This window comes from Panthera leo, chromosome B3 (assembly GCF_018350215.1).
Source record: "Panthera leo isolate Ple1 chromosome B3, P.leo_Ple1_pat1.1, whole genome shotgun sequence".
NCBI lineage: Eukaryota > Metazoa > Chordata > Mammalia > Carnivora > Felidae > Panthera > Panthera leo.
In genome coordinates, this window is record NC_056684.1 from 17,708,523 (window position 1) to 17,724,548 (window position 16,026).

At 40.7% G+C, this 16,026-nt stretch overlaps 1 protein-coding gene across 5 annotated transcripts in view; it reads left to right on the plus strand.

Annotated features, from left to right (window-relative positions):
• LRRC28 (leucine rich repeat containing 28) overlaps nucleotides 1-16,026 on the plus strand; it is a 179,343-nt gene that overhangs the window by 119,556 nt on the left and 43,761 nt on the right. For 4 of the 5 annotated variants that reach the window (XM_042941130.1, XM_042941131.1, XM_042941129.1 and 1 more), the window contains exon 6: nucleotides 641-847. The exons of the other annotated variant lie outside the window; for it this stretch is intronic. In XM_042941130.1, the coding sequence (XP_042797064.1) occupies nucleotides 641-847 (207 nt within the window). The remainder of the gene's footprint in view (nucleotides 1-640; nucleotides 848-16,026) is intronic. 5 annotated transcript variants of the gene reach the window in all.

The window sequence follows — 16,026 nt, forward strand, 5'->3', positions numbered from 1 at the left end:
AGTAAATGGAAGGACTTCATTTGGGTGGAGTTAAAGTAAATCTTCATAGGATGTGTACACTTTGAGTGGGTTTGTAATAAAGAACCACATGCTTGGACAATATCTAAAAATGTTACCTACCGATAATTTAATCTTATTATATTCTTCACCATGGTGAAAATTTCCAAAAGACATCCTAATTTTTTGTCCAAAAGTTTTTCTGTTTAGTTCATATGAACAAGATGCACTCCCTGGGATACTATATATTTTTAAGTCTCCTACTGTTTACTTAGATAGAAGTCACAAAAGTAGCAAAGTCACTTCACCTTGAAGTGACTGTAACTGTTCTTTTCCCACACTAGCAACAACTTTCGATTTCATCAAGAAGCAGAAGCCCTAGTAACAGACTTCTGGCTCATGTTCACTACCTTGTATCTCTCCCCTTTCCAAGCTAGCCCTCTTTTCCATTAAGAAAAAAACGTTGGCAGGCTAATTTAAAGACACCTACCTCTGTTGGATTATTTGCATACTTCAGCATTCATGTTTCTGGAAATCATGGCAGCTACTGATTTTATTTGTTTGAACTGTTACAGTATTGATTCATTTTATTCACTTAATTTAATCAGAATGCGATTTATCTTAATTTTGATTTTGGTTGTAGAGGTTGGCGATTTGAAGGAGCTGCAGACACTAGACATTTCTACCAATCGTTTGCTAACTTTACCCGAGAGGCTTCACCTGTGCCTTTCTCTGCAGTACCTCACTGTGGACCGAAATCGTCTATGGTGTGTGCCCCGTCATCTCTGCCAGCTGCCCAGCCTCAATGAGCTCTCCATGGCTGGAAACCGTCTTGCGTTTTTGCCACTTGGTAAGTGATCATGTTTGGATGGCAAAGCAAAAAAGCCAAAGAATAGGATGGAAAGCCTTTGCTTCCTTGACTAGTAAGGATAAGGTGGTTTCCTTCATTCTGTTCACCTTGAATATTGCCTCTCTGAATCTATTTTTGTAGTGAACAAAGCATCATTCATTCCCAGTTGACCAAAAATGTTTATTTCAGGTAGGGACCTCGTATTTGATAACAAATCTGTGCTGAAATGTTGTTTAGACACAAAACGTATGTGACAGGAGAGGATTTGCTCTGAAAAAGGAATTAAAACATATGTGTTTGTATTATACATTTAAGACCTTAAAATTAACAGAGGATATTGAGCAATCTGGAAGGATAGCTACTGGTACAAAGATACCTGTTTAGATGTTGAATTCAATGTAAAACAATGTGTATTGGATTAGAATGATTAGAATTGCCAGACTACACAATTTTTAAAACTTTAAAATTGCCTGAACTGCCTGCTGCGCTAGAAATGTCACACTGGCTAACAAATAATATATGATGCACTCTAGATTTCCATAGCTGGCCCATTTTAATAATACAATACATTTATTTTCACTGAGAATTCTATTTTGTTAGCTTGTAAGAAACAAAGTTGCCATTAAAAAAAAAATTAAAATATGAGCCCCCGTAGAACCCTAAGCCACCACAGTAAGCCTCCTATGATCTTACTCATAAAAGCATTTTTTATAATGAATAATTTATGCCTCATGGCAGTGGAGTATATCATTTACTAGCCCCTGAAAGGAAATATTTCCACTATAATACAGTACATGGGGCACCTGGGTGGCTCAGTTGGTTAAGCATACGACTTCAGCTCAGGTCACGATCTCAGTGTTCATGAGTTTGAGCCCTGCATTGGGTTCTGTGCTGACAGTTCAGAGCCTGGAGCCTGCTTCAGATTCTGTGTGTCCCTTTCTCTCTGCCCCTTTCTCACTTGCTCTCTGTCTCTCTCTGTCTCAAAAATAAATAAACATTTAAAAATAATAATAAAAAATACAGTACACATACTATTTTCAATTAAAAATAACTGGGAAACATGAAAATCAATTTGAATAATAACAAATAATTATCCACTTTAAGAAGATTACTTTTCCATAAATATAAATAAATTCTATACTTAGAAAATTAACAAGATGAAATAAAGCCATTTCAGAAGCCGGTTACATTTCTAAGAAATCAGAGCTTTCTTTCAAGTGAGAAAAATATCACAGGGCTCTCGGGTGGCTCAGTTGGTTGAACGTCTGACTCTTGATTTCAGCTCAGGTCATGATCTCACAGTTGTAAGATTGAGCCCTGTGTTGGGCTCTATGCTGACAGTGCAGAGCCTGCTTGGGGTTCTCTCTCTCCCTCTCCCCTGCTCATTCTTTCTCTCTCTTTCTCTCTTTCTCAAAATAAATAAACTTAAAGCAAGTGAGGGGGCACCTGGGTGGCTTAGTCTCATGGTTCATGAAATCGGCACTGACAGTGCAGAGCCTGCTTGGGGTTCTCTCTCTCTCCCTCTCTCTCTGCCCCTCCCCTGCTCACACTGTGTCTGTCTCTCTCAAAATAAATAAATAAACTTAAAATAATTTTTTAAAAAAATCAAGTGAGAAAAATACTAAATATAAAGAGATTAAAAAACTAAATGTACCTGCTGCATGAACCACAGGTTATAAAACAATTACAGTGGTCAAGTACCAAGCTACAAATCCAAAAATCCGAGTTCTAACCTGGTACCACCACTCCATGGTGCATGACCTGGAGTAAATCACTGAAACTTTTCTGAGCTTCATTTACCGTATCTGTAAACCAGAAATAATAGCATTTATCCTGTTTACTTTAGAGTTATTTTGAAGTTGAATAAGATAGTTCATGTATAAGAGCTATAAAGTGGTATACAAATGCAGATGACTCAAAAGAGAAGGTACAACTTGTGGATTACCATATCCTGCTTTTTAAAAGTTCTGTCCTCAGGAGCCTGGGTGGCTCAGTTGCTTGGGCATCTGACTCTTGATCTCAGCCCAGGTCTTGATCTCAGGGTCGTGAATTCAAGCCCTGTGTTGGGCTTCACGCTGAGCGGGAAGCCTTCTTTAAAGAAAAATAAAAACAAAAGTTTTGTCCTCCTTCTCATATCAAGACCCTTTGTAGTAACCACCCGGACTTGTATTTACCACTTCCTAAGAGCTGCTGCCTATACCAACGCTAACTCCCTACCAAGTGATTGCTAGGACAGTAGGGTCAGTGCTGATAAATGAATTGAGGAAAGGAGTGTGGGAGGGAAGTGAAGGATGTGATGATTTGATTTGTGTGGTGTAGAACTCAGTGGTATAACATCAGCCCTCGGGGTAAAGGTGGAAATTCCATTAGAAGCAACCATGGTTTGACTCTCCGGTGTAACCAGAAACAGATTAGCTTGTTAAATCTGAAGTTGCCCATACTATTGTTGGTAGGATTATTATTACTGTCATTGTTACCACTGACCACATATATAAGGAGTGTTTCCATGAGTAATGCTACTGCAAGTATTTGTAAGAACAATCATGTATTGAATTAGGGATTCTGTTAGGCACGGTACAGAGGCTCTCTAATTTAATTATTACAGAACCTATTGTTCTGTTATACAAAACCTATTGACAACTTAACTTTACAGATGAGGAAATTGAGGTTCAGAGAAGTTAAGTAACCCACCCAGAATCAGCTAGTGAGCTAGTGAGAGACAGAATGAGTTGCAAACTCTGTCTGATTCTCATCTCCACATTCTTTCCACTTTGACAAGCTATCTCCGCATTCCAGGCATGATCCCTCTGCTAGGGGACTTCACTTGGGAATATGGCCACTTTCAATGCCAAATTTGGGCAGCTATTTTGGACTCATACACTCCTATGGAAATGCTAGCGGGCCCTATTCAGTCTCTGTCTATTTGCTTAGCAGGGTCTGCCTGCCAGAAGTTGTAGCTTTGTCTCACCTGCCCACTCTGGACATCAACCGGGTGCTCCCAGTTACTTGTTTCTAATCTGTCTTTAGCAGATCCTGTAGTAAGAAGAATCTTCAGCTTAGGCCAAAGACCAGAGTTTATCTAGCTCTCCGTTGGTGTTAACCACTCTTCTTACTTTGCCTGGTCCCTCCCACCTCGGTGGAGTTCTTGATTCCTTCATTTTGAAGTTGTGTTGCTAACAACTTGATTTCCTTGTCGTCTTCTTTCTTCCATTACATATGCTTTGTCTCAAGTCTGAACCATTCACCCAACAACTGGCCCCATCCTGCCTCTGGCTCTGATCTGCAGCCCTGTTTTCATGTCTGATACCAGAGGTACGCTGACCAGAATGCCATCCAGCTCTGGACCCCTGATTCAGCCTAGAAGCCCGTATGCAATTGGACTTTTTAAACTAAATGAAATCTTGTTTACCAGTCTTTAGCCTTTGGGGGCCTTCTCAAGTGCAGCCAGTCTCCTTTGTCTTGCCTGTTCTACCTTGCTCACTGAGGCTTGTCCAACCATGGCACCTTATTATGCTGGTCATTTGCCACTCATTCTTACCTGTCGTTTTAGCAGTGGCACAGCCAAACGTGTGTTGTGGTGGTGGCAGTGGTGTTGGGTGTTGGGATAAAAGAGAAGCCAAGGGAACTTGACCACTGTGAGTGCTTGTGGTGCCGAGGGGTGGCATTGTCTGTCAGGCTGCACGTTACAGCAGCGGATGGCAGGAGTGGCAGTGGCTGGTACACGGTGATAGAAGTGGTCGTTGGGTAGAAGACACAGTCCACGAAACACTGCCTGGCTGCTTTTCTGCTTTGGCAACTCAGTTAGTTATTTACTGGCGCATCTTCTTTGTGTGCCCTGGTAACCGCCGGCATGGGTAAGGAAGTGGGCATCTGTTCGTCAGCACTCAGGGTTCAGCGGTGAGTAGAGCCTTGCAGGTTAATTTCTGTCTCTGGGTTTCTCATCACCTCCAAAACCTTGGCCCTGCGTTCGGAGAGGCTTCCTCTGTGCACTGGTCGATAGGGTGTCAGAGAGTGTGAGAGGCAGGCGGATCTGCCCTGGGCTCTGAGGAGGGTCCCTCCCAACAGTCGAGGTGACCGCAACTCTCAAGCCTGGAGCCACGGACAGCCCAGGAGACGGAAGCAGTTTCACACTCCCCTGGGCGCCATCCCGGCTCACAAGGCTCACGGCCCTGGCGGGACACAGGCCCGTGGTAGGTAGGTTAGCTTTTGCCATAGGAAGATGTAGGAGCAAGAGGAGGAGGCTGCAAATTGTCCGAAGAAAGAAACAGGCTGCCTGAAGCAGTGCTCCGCCCTGGTCTCGGACTGAGTCTCTGAGAACAGCTGAAATAAAGGGTTGGGAAGCACGGGTGGCCTTTCTATCTTGTTGTATTGGGTGAATCTTCATAAAGAAGTGGGTGAGACGACCAGAGAGGGCTTTGGAAGTTTGGAGACAGGGTCATCTGTGAAGGTGAGGACGTTGAATCCGAGAGAAAAATCAGCCCTTTTCTCCATCTTGTTTGTGGGTTTTGTGGGGGAGGGGGAGTTGTTTTCTTTTCTGGTTTGTTTTTTAATACGGTGAAGGTGGCGTTGGAAAGGGAATTCAGTTGAGTCTTTCAGAGAAAAATAAATCCGTAGCTGTCCTTCCGTGGTGTTTGTGTACTTGCTACCTTTTTTCGAACTCCTTTCTCATAAACCAAAGCTGTCTAGGGGCGCCTGGGTGGCTCAGTTGGTTAAGCGTTCGACTTTGGCTCAGGTCATGATCTCGCAGTTCGTGAGTTCAAGCCTCACGTCAGGCTCTGTGTTGACAGCTCAGAGCCTGGAGTCTGCTTTGGGTCCAGTGTCTCCCTCTCTCTCTCTCTCTCTCTGCCCCTCCTCTACTCATGCTGTGTGTCTCTCTCTCTCAAAGATAAATAAACATTACAAAAAAAAATTTAAACCAAAGCTGTCTAATGGTAAGAACCATCAAGGACAGAGTCAGATGAAGCATGCAGCTGCTGGCACTGCCTTTCCTCAGAGAACGGAACTTCTCTTGGAGACTTAGCTAATAAGGACGCCTCTTTACAATAGCTAGGAGATACTATGTGGGGACACACACACACACACACACACACACACACACACACAACCAGAGTTTTCAAATATGCGTCTCTTATGTCTAAATGTGATTCTGCAAGCACAGTACAGGAACTTGAAGGCTTAAGAAACAGGTGCTAGAATATCTCTGCCTGCGGTTGGAGGTAGGAATCTTATTTCGGGGAGTTACTTACTGAATTCAGTTGCTTGCCAAAGAAGGTTGACCTAGAAGAAAAGCAATTTTTTATGGGGCCTCTTAAAAGAATGTCATGTTTCAGCCTCTTCAGAAAGCAACTATAGAAGGTGTATGTTGGATGACGTAAATCACTTGTAATGCTAGTAAACCATATGACTCTTGGAGTACATTCTTTTTAAGATGAACAGATGCGTTAAGAAAGAAGGATGCTCCTATTCTAACTATACCATAATAATGGTAATTGAGTGACAGATTGGTCTACTAACAGAAGCTTTTTCCACAGTGCTTACTATCAGTGAGAACAGGGAAATGAAAGCTATGATGTTCACTAGAGATTTTGAAATGTATTTGTTGATTTAATAGAGTTCTGTACACTAGCTAGCTCCTAGAGTTGTGACTCATCTCTGGGCTTTTGAAAGTAGGAAAATACAAAGGAAAGGGTTTCTGCCCCCCTCCCCCACCTTAGGCTTTTTTTTTTTTTTTAAACCAGGTGTACCTGGTTTCTTTTGCATAATGAATAAGCCTGATTATTCAGTAATGTTCACAGCTTATTTAATGATGAATAATAGATATATGTACCATGAGGTTGCCCATGCACAAACTGGCTGTGGAAGGGCATCCTTTAGCGAGCCCCTAGGAAGTGCTGTGTCATCTAAACTCAATGTCAGTCACTTCTGTAGTTTAAGGAAACAAGAGAACAAAAGTTGCACCCACCTTAGCAGGTGGAACTTTCGACTATTTGAAAACAACCAACGAATTCTTTTTTTTTTTTAATGTTTATTTACTTTTGAGAGAGAGAGAGACAGAGTGTGACCAGAGGGAGGGGCAGAGAGAGAGAGAGGGAGACACAGAATCTGAAGCAGGCTCCAGGCTCCACTCTGTCAGCACAGAGCTCTGTTGTGGGTCTCGAACTCACAAACCACGAGATCATGACCTGAACCGATTGAGCTGCCCAGGCGCTCCAACAACCAACAAATTCTTAACTAAGAATATTTGGCAGATGACTCTGAGATTTATAGAATATTCTAGTACATAAACTACCATGGAGTGAACCCAAACCTTAGAGAATAACTTCCTACTAACAGGAAATTATGTGGGTTTCTAAACCAGTCCCAGAGCCATTCCTTCTAGGAGATTCTAGTAGTGCAGTGTTTATGTTCTCAGAAAGAGTTACTCTGTGTGCCACAGACGTGCTGTGAGGGAGGCGACCACTCCATTACTGCTATGGAGTAAGCAGAGACATCGAGCATGACTTTGATAAGGAGGTAAAACTGGCCCTTTTATCACATAACAGGAGATCACTCCAGTTTTCTGTAGAAGTTGTAGTTGTTTTTTCCTTTATAGGAATTGGATACCTCGTATAGAAATAAAAACGTTTATGTCAGGTATGGTGCCATTTTAGAAAGTAGCTTCTAGGCATTTTCAAAACTTACACTGAAATCCCTTCTCTCATTGCAAATGGCATATAAAAGATACAAATCTGTTAACTGTGCTTTTTTTCCCATTGGTTCTTGTGCTTGTTCGCTCTGTATCAGCTTAGAAAGTCCACAAAAGAATGTTTCCTGTTTTTTAAGAAAATATTTAAGTCCACACAGTGAAACTACTCAAACTTCAAACCAGTATGGAAACCACTTAATAATTCTGTAATCTCAGACTTAGAGATGAATGTAAACTGCACTCTGCTGAACCGTGAATGTATTTGATCTGCAGCTTGAAGAACTACTGCCTTGAGGTCATTGTTTAATGGGAATTATTTCCAAAGTTTTTAGCCTTAAATCAGTTTCACTGCTTAGAAGGTTTGTTAGTACAGAGCAGCAGTCCCTGAGTTTGGAATTAGCCCTGTGTTTGAGTAGAAGTTATGATGACTGCTTTCCAAGGAGAGACCCAAGCATGCCTCTAATATCATGTTCTGTGGGGATTATTGGGTATGTCTCTAATCAAAGGCATAGTGAAACAGGAGAAAAGGGTTTGAAAACAAGGCTCAAAAACTAGTAATGGAAAAAAATGAGAGAGAATTATTCTGTCAGTTAAAGTCCATGCAGACTTTGTTTCAGGAATAAAGTTATTATAAGTCTTGTATTTCTTCGAGAAAGTAGATATTCAGTGCTCTTTTTTGAGCTCTATCTTTTTTACAAGGATTAGTAACAAAAAATATTTATTCATCTTTGTGCTGCTTACTCATCTGATCCCTTTCCGCTGTCTTAATGATACCTCTGCTTTGTTTTTCTTGTATCACAGTAAGCCTTTGCTCTTGCCTTAAAGTTTTCTTGAGGAGTGAATATGATTGTTGAACATGGCTTCTGCAGCATGGGCCACACGCTGACTGTACTGTGCTAATGTGTGAAGAGTTCACCTAGTGTAGGTGAGCTTTAAATGAACAACTGTGTGTGTTTCTCTAAGTTTTGAAATAGGACTTGGGGATAGGAAAGTGACTAAACATGAAAAAGCTAGCCCTGTTTTCTTAAATACGAGTTAAAAAAAAAGAGCAGCTGCTTATTCTTTAAAAGGTACAGATGTGACAGTGTTACAATAGCCATACGATCCAAAGCAGTCTACAGGTTCAGTACAATTCCTATCAAAATACCAATGGCATTTTTTCACAGGACTAGAAGAAAATAATCCTAAAATTTGTATGAAACCACAGAAGACCCCAAATAGCCAAAGCAATTCCTGAGAAAGAAGAACAATGTGGGAAGTATCATTTCAAGCTGTGTTATAAAGCTATAATAATCAAAACGGTATGGCGCTGGCATAAAAACAGACACAGAGATCAATGGAACAGAATAGAGAGACCAGAAATAAACCCACACTTACATGGTTAATTAATTTCCGACAAAGTGGGCAAGAACATCCAGTGGGGAAAAGACAGTCTCTTCAAGAAATGGTGTTGGAAAAACTGGACAGCAAAATGCAAAGGAATGAAACTGGGTCACTTTCTTACACCATGTATGAAAATCAACTCAGAATGGATTAAAGACTTAGATGTGAGACCTAAAAGCATAAAACACCTAGAAGGAAACACAGGCGGGTGACCTCTTTGACATCAGTTTTAGTGATATTTTTTTGGATCTGTCTCCTCAGACAAGGGCAACAAGAGTGAAAATAAATGGGATTATATTCAAACTAAAAAGCTTTTGCACAGTGAAGGAAACCAGCAACAAAATGAAAAGGCAACCTACTGAATGAGAGAAGTAGTTGCAAATTACATATCCGATAAGGGGCTAACATCCAAATTTATAAAGAACTCATAAAACTCAGTATCAAAAAAATAAACAAACTGATTAAAAAATGGACAGAGGACCTGAATAGACATTTTTCCAAAGAAGACATACAGATGGCCAACAGGCACATGAAAAGATGCTCAACATCACTAACCAGCAGGGAAATGCAAATCAAAGCCACAATTTGATATGTCACCTCACACCTGTCAGAATAGCTAATGTCAAAAAGACAAGAAGTAAGTATTTGGTGAGGATGTAAGAAAAGGGAACCCTGTGCACTGTGGTGAGAATATAAACTGGTGCAGCCACTCTGGCTTCACCAGTATGGTGGTTCCTCAGAAAATGAAAAATAGAACTATTTTACACCCCAGCAGTTCCACTTCCAGGTATTTATCCAATGAAAACAAAACCAGTAATTCAAAAAGACACATGTACCTTTAAAAAGACATATACTCTTATGTTCACTGCAGCATATTTACTAGCTATTGTAAATAGCTATGATATGGGAGCCATCTAAATGTCCATTGATAGATGAATGGATAAGGAAGACGCAGTATGTAAAAACAATGGAACGTTAGTCATCAAAAAATGAAATCTTGCTACGTACGACAATGTGAAAGGACCCTGAAGGCGTTATGGGAAGTGAAATACTGAATGACTTCACTTACGTGTGGAATCTAAAACACAAAAATTAACCATCTAATGAATGTGTAAACTATGAGTTTTGTTCATAAATATGAGGAACATAGATAGCTAGAGAGAATAAAGAAACTAATGGATGCCAGAATGGAGAGGGTGGAAAGTTGGACATAACAGGTGAAGGGAATTAAGAGGTATGTGCAGTCTTCTAGTCCTAAAATAAATGTCACACAGCAATGTAATGTGCAGTATAGGGAATATAGTAAAAAAGATACTGATGTGAAATTTTTTAGAAAAAGTAGTAGTAGGAAGACTAGATCTTTGAGCAGAATCTTTGCCAGCAAAGTTTTTGTGAATTTGGTTTTGGAACTTGGAGTTTTTAAAATGGTGACAAGAATGGGCATTACTAGGGAAATCTGGAAGATGTTGTCAGTGGACTGTAAAGCAAAAATCTGGAGCTTCTATCAGTCATAGTTTTCAATAAAGTTCTTCAACTTTGGGGGGCAGAAAAAAAACAGGTATAAGTCCAGCTGGGCAACAGCTCAGGAGGAGATAACAGAGTGAAGACACTGCTCTCCACGCTGGCTGCCATGGCGATGACTGTTGTAGGGGCCCCTGTTGGGCTCAGTCGGTTGAGTGTCTGACTTCAGCTCAGCTCAAGGTCTCACAGTTTGTGAGTTTGAGCCCCACACGGGGCTTGCTCCTGCCAGCACAGAGCCTGCTTTGGATCCTCTGTCCACCCCTCTCCCCGCCCCTCTCCCGCTCATGCGCGTGCTCTCTTTCTCTCTCTCAAAAATAAACAAACATTAAAAATTAAAATAAAAAAACACGCTGTTGTAATTCCTGAGTCTGCTGGATAGTCAGCATGAAGTCTCCTTCTCTGGCATCTTCTCTGAGGGAATTCTTGGCATTTCTTGAAATTACTGCTGTAAATCTGTAAGTCAGAACTACCCTACCAGTTATCAGGTCTTTTAAAGGAAGCAAAGGGATATTTTGTTCATCGTGTGTCTGCCTGGCAGTGTCTTGACATCACACCTGGATGCCTGGGCACAGTGCCATCCTCCGGCACCCACAGCACCCAGGCGGCTTCCTAGGTAGTATCACCTCCTACGTTATGTGGGAGTTCCCTGCTTATATGGAAATAATGTGTTTAGGGAGGCTGTCTAACTAATACCATGGTGAACCAGGCCAGCACGCTTTTAAATTCCACCTCTGCCATGTAATTGCTGTGTGATCTTGGGCTTAGAAAGACTGTTTGATTTGTCTACCTCTCAGGAACAGGGTAAAATTAATACCAACTTCATGGGACTATTGTGGGTATTAAATAAGATCTATTTAAAACACCTCTGTCACTCGTAAATACACCATAAGCATGCAGTCAGTGTGAACTATTTTTATTGTTTCACTAGACTGTTCAAGAGGGTTGGAACTGTATGCATCTTCACTTTTGTACCCCAAGTATCTAGCACAATGTCTGTCTCATTGCTTGTAATAATTTCTTTGTCACCTGAACTGTGCAATACAAATAGCGATGCTGGGGGTGGGGTGGTGGAAAAGAGAAATAGAGATCCTGATGCCTGAATAATTAAGCCAACAGCAAAGGAAGCCTTCAGTCATTCAAATTCATTAAAATCTTTTTAATTTAACAGTTGTTGATAATCTATGTATAAAGCATCTTATTATAATTCACTGTGAAATCTTACTTTGTACAAGTTGAATAGATCACAAAGAATATGATTATGTAAAAGATTTAATGGATATGTGTGCCTATGTTTACAGAAACTAACACTGTCAACTATACTTTAATAAAAAAAAGAAACTAACACTTAAAAAAAAAGTCATTCTTCTGAAAAAGCAGTCAAAAAGTTCTCTTTATAAAAGGCATCATGTAGGTAAATTTTAAATTTGTTTTAAAGATGATTTTGGAGTGTGCTGTAAATTACTCTGAATTCCTTGTGAAGAAGCCCACGTTTTATAATTCCACTAAAGTGTAATTATGACTAATGATCTATCTGACTGGTGGAACTATGATGATTGGTGTGACATAGACTATTCCAAACAACCTATGTAGGTCTGTTGCTTTGATGTTGTAGTTTCTGTTACCCCATCCTTTTGTGGAAGGGGATACATCATTCACCTTTTGATAAAATAAATGAGTTTCATACCGGTAAGTGTGCAGTAAACAGTTCCTATTCAGTTCTGGCCCATGCTGTCATCCCGTGCTTCCTTTTTACAGTAGAGTTAAAGGAGCAGCAACCGAGATACGCAGGTTTTTCTTCCATCTTCAGCCATGTGGACTGCATATGCCAGAGCCTTGAAGTTAAAAAAAAAAGAAAGAAAGAAAGAAAGAATTGGAGTTTGTGCAGGACTGCTAGCTTTTGCTAATTTCCAAGTAACAATACTTTGATCTGTGCATCTGGGAAAAAAGGGGAAACATTTTAGACAGTACTGCATTTTTAAAAGCCACATGAAAAAGTTCTTTGTTGCTTTAGCATATATGCATATGGACAACTTCCTTGCTTTATAAGGTTGATGTACTGGGAAGTTTTTGCACAGGAACTTTAAAAAAATATTATTACCTGGTGTATTTATTGCAAGGTTTTGGTATATTAAAATTAACGGAAGGAAGAAAACAAACCAACTCATTAGCTAGTATGTGAATGGTCTCTTCCAAAGTTATTGAGTGAAGATTTTTCTCTTTAAAGAACAGAAGAACTGTTTCAAAGCTTTTTCAGCAGAAACCACTTACATTTCAGCCTCATTATGATTAAAAATGCCATTCCATTGTGCTTGGGGTTTCGCCAGCAGAAGGGTTTTTGGCCAAGAGCATACTCTCATGAGGCTGTCACAGCTCTGCCCGTACAGCCTGTGACCTTGCCAGACCAGGTGTCTAGGTGTCTCAGCCTCACTAGTAGGCTGTGCTGGGTCAGCTAAAGCAAGAGTTGCCCACTTCTCTTTATAATCTCGGACTCCGTTTTGTGATCTTTCCTTTATATTCAGAGGAAAGAAGTAGGAGACAAAGACGTGTCAAGAACCGGTTCTTACACAAGGGATCAAGCTTGGTGCTGTAGAAGCCTGTGAGATAGGATACATATCATTGTCTCCATTTTGCAGAGGGGGTAACACACAGGGAGTGTTCCATTTCCTAGTGCCCGGGAGCAGTTAGAAAGTGGAAAGCCAGGATTCAGACTCTATCCCAACCCCATGGCCCACGACATCCATAATTTCAGTGCTGCTCTCTCTTACTGTCTACAAGGTTGTGTTATATGCAGAGTTGAAGATTCTGTATCAAGTATTCCTGTCCGTGCGGTATTTTGCTTATCACTGTGGGATGGATTTGAACACCACTGATTGATATTTTCTTTGAGCTTCGGTGGAAATCAGTTCATTCCATTATGGGGCATATATAAAAAAATTACATTCCCCAAAAGGGTCATGAGATACAAAAAGGTTTCTGGAATATTTAAAACCTAAGATGAGAGAACCAAAAAGTGGGGCACTTGGGTAGCTCAGTCTAAGCATCCGACTTCAGCTCAGGTCATGATCTCACGGTTCATGAGTTCAAGCCCAGCATCGGGCTCTGTGCTGACAGCTCAGAGCCTGGAGCCTACTTTGGATTGTGTCTCCTCCTCTCTCTGTCCCACCCCCACTCTCACTCTGTCTCTCTCCCTCAATAAAATCAATAATAAACATTACCAAAAAAAAAAATCTGAACCAAATAGCATTTTTAAATCATTCACTCTTCATATTTTCCCCTATAAAACTAGGATAGGAAAGAAGAGGAAAGCATGTAAGAAGCAGCAAGTATCAGCTTTTATTTAAGTGTGTGTTATGATCTTTGCATGGAGCTCACTTAATTTTTGCACAAGCTCTTTTGGGTGTATTAGAGGGGAGAGGTGCTTCCTCTGTCATGTCCCATTTTGTGTCCTTGACTCAGAATGAATCACTGTCTCTAGAGGCTGTTGCCTCCAACTCTTTTCTGTACAATTAAACTATAGAAAAGTGTTAGTGCCTTTTGCTGCATGCCAAGGAGAATTCTCTCTTAATTGGCCTTCTGCTGTAGGGCCACACTTCCAAATATGTCACCTACTAATAATTAGAATAATAATAACTGCCATATATTGGAGGTGTATGACAAGGGTTCTGCTTGATAATTTAGAAACTTCATTAGTAATTCTCACTGAACTTAAGAGCCAGCATGATTGTCTCCTTTATATGGTTAGGGAAAACTGAGGACACTCACTTAGTAAATAGAACGGTATTCTGACCCAGATTGTCGGACTCCAAGACTGTGTTCTCACTCCATGAATTAGTATATTCTACTCTTTCCTGCTGCATAAGCTCAAGTAAACCATCTTTCTTTGAGTCCCACGGGGGCTCTGAAACTTGGGCTTTTTGCACTTTATCAATGTAGTTTCACTTTTTAAAAAAAATTCCAGAGTTTTCTATATGCCTTTAAAGTCTACAGATGTCTATTTGTGATGACGGGAGATTTGTAGGCACGTCAGAGAAGTAGTAAAGGAATCTAGAATAGGAAGTTTTGGGATAATGCTGAGGCCTTTTTCATTGCAAGTGGATTCTGGTATTTCTCTCTCTATTTTTCCCATGTGTGTTCTTTAAATGTATAGCCTTTAATACCAGTATATATGTGTATACACATTTACTAAAGTAGCAGGACACATGTTTTGGCAAGTGTATGTTCTTAGGCTTAAAAGAAATATTGTGTAGTGATTTAAATTTCACAGGTTACTTCTACTTTAATTTGTCATAACAACCTGGTAAGGTTGAGGGACTGGGCACTATTATGCCATTGAACATCTTGCTTGGCTAATAACTGAAAGAACAGACAGGTAAAATATGAGCAGACAATTCACACACACACACACACACACAAAAGTAAAAAATGGCCCTCAGACATATTTGAAAACATCTTCAAATATGTTCACAATCATAATTAAAGAAATGCAAATTAAAACAATGCCGAGATATCATTTCTCACCTATCAGAACGACACAAATTTGTAAAGAGGATAACATGTTTTAAAAGTTGGCAAGACTGTGAGAAAGGCAATGCCTTCGTATGTTGCTGGAGGGAATGCAAATTGGTAGAACCCTCTGGAGGGAAATACCAAGAATCTACCCATCTTTTGACACAGGTGGAGATGTATACACGGATTCACGTATATCCATGTGTTTTATAGCTCTGTCCACTGAGAGATCCTAGAAGCAGTGGCACCCCCCACAGGACCGAGCATGCGTGGCTCAGATCTTGGTTTATAAACACTGTACCCCAATAAAAGGAGTGGAGGCTCCTTGGAGAAGTAGTTGATTCCTGGGCTAGAGGAAGGAAAATACAAGCTGAGCTTAGAACATCTTGTGCCAGAAAGTAAGGAAGTGCTCAAAAAAGGATGAAAACCTGGGGGCCTGGGTGGCTCAGTTGGTTAAACGTCCAACTTCGGCTCAGGCCATGATCTCAGGGTTTGTGGGTTTGAGCCCCACGTCAGCCCCACTGCTGACAGCTCAGAGCCTGGAGCCTGCTTCGGATTCTCTCTCTCTCTCTCTCTCTCTCTCTCTCTCTCTCTCTCTCTCTCTCTCTGTGCCTCTGCCCTGCTCACTCTGTCTCTCAAAAAAATGAGTAAACATTAAAAAAATTTTTTTAAAAAGGATGAAAACTTGTTAGAAGAGCCTATGAGCCAACTTTAAGCTGCTCCTAATTGCCAAAGCTGGAACATTTTGACCAATACAAAATCATAATAGTATTGGGATTTTAATCCTTATGATAAAATAAATATCCATGAATCCATACTGATATCAAAATCAGTCAGATAGGGGCAACTGAGTGGCTCAGTCTGGCTAAGCATCTGACTCTTGGTTTCAGCTCAGGTCATGATCTCACAGCTTCTTGGGTTCAAGCCCCATATTGGGCTCTGTGCTGGTAGTGCGGAGCCTGCTTGGGATTTTCTGTCTCTCTCTCTCTCTCTCTCTCTCTGCCTCTCCCCCTCTCCCTCTCTCTCTGCCCCTCCTCCACTTGTGCTATTTCTGTCTCCCTCTAAATAAATAAATAAACTTAAA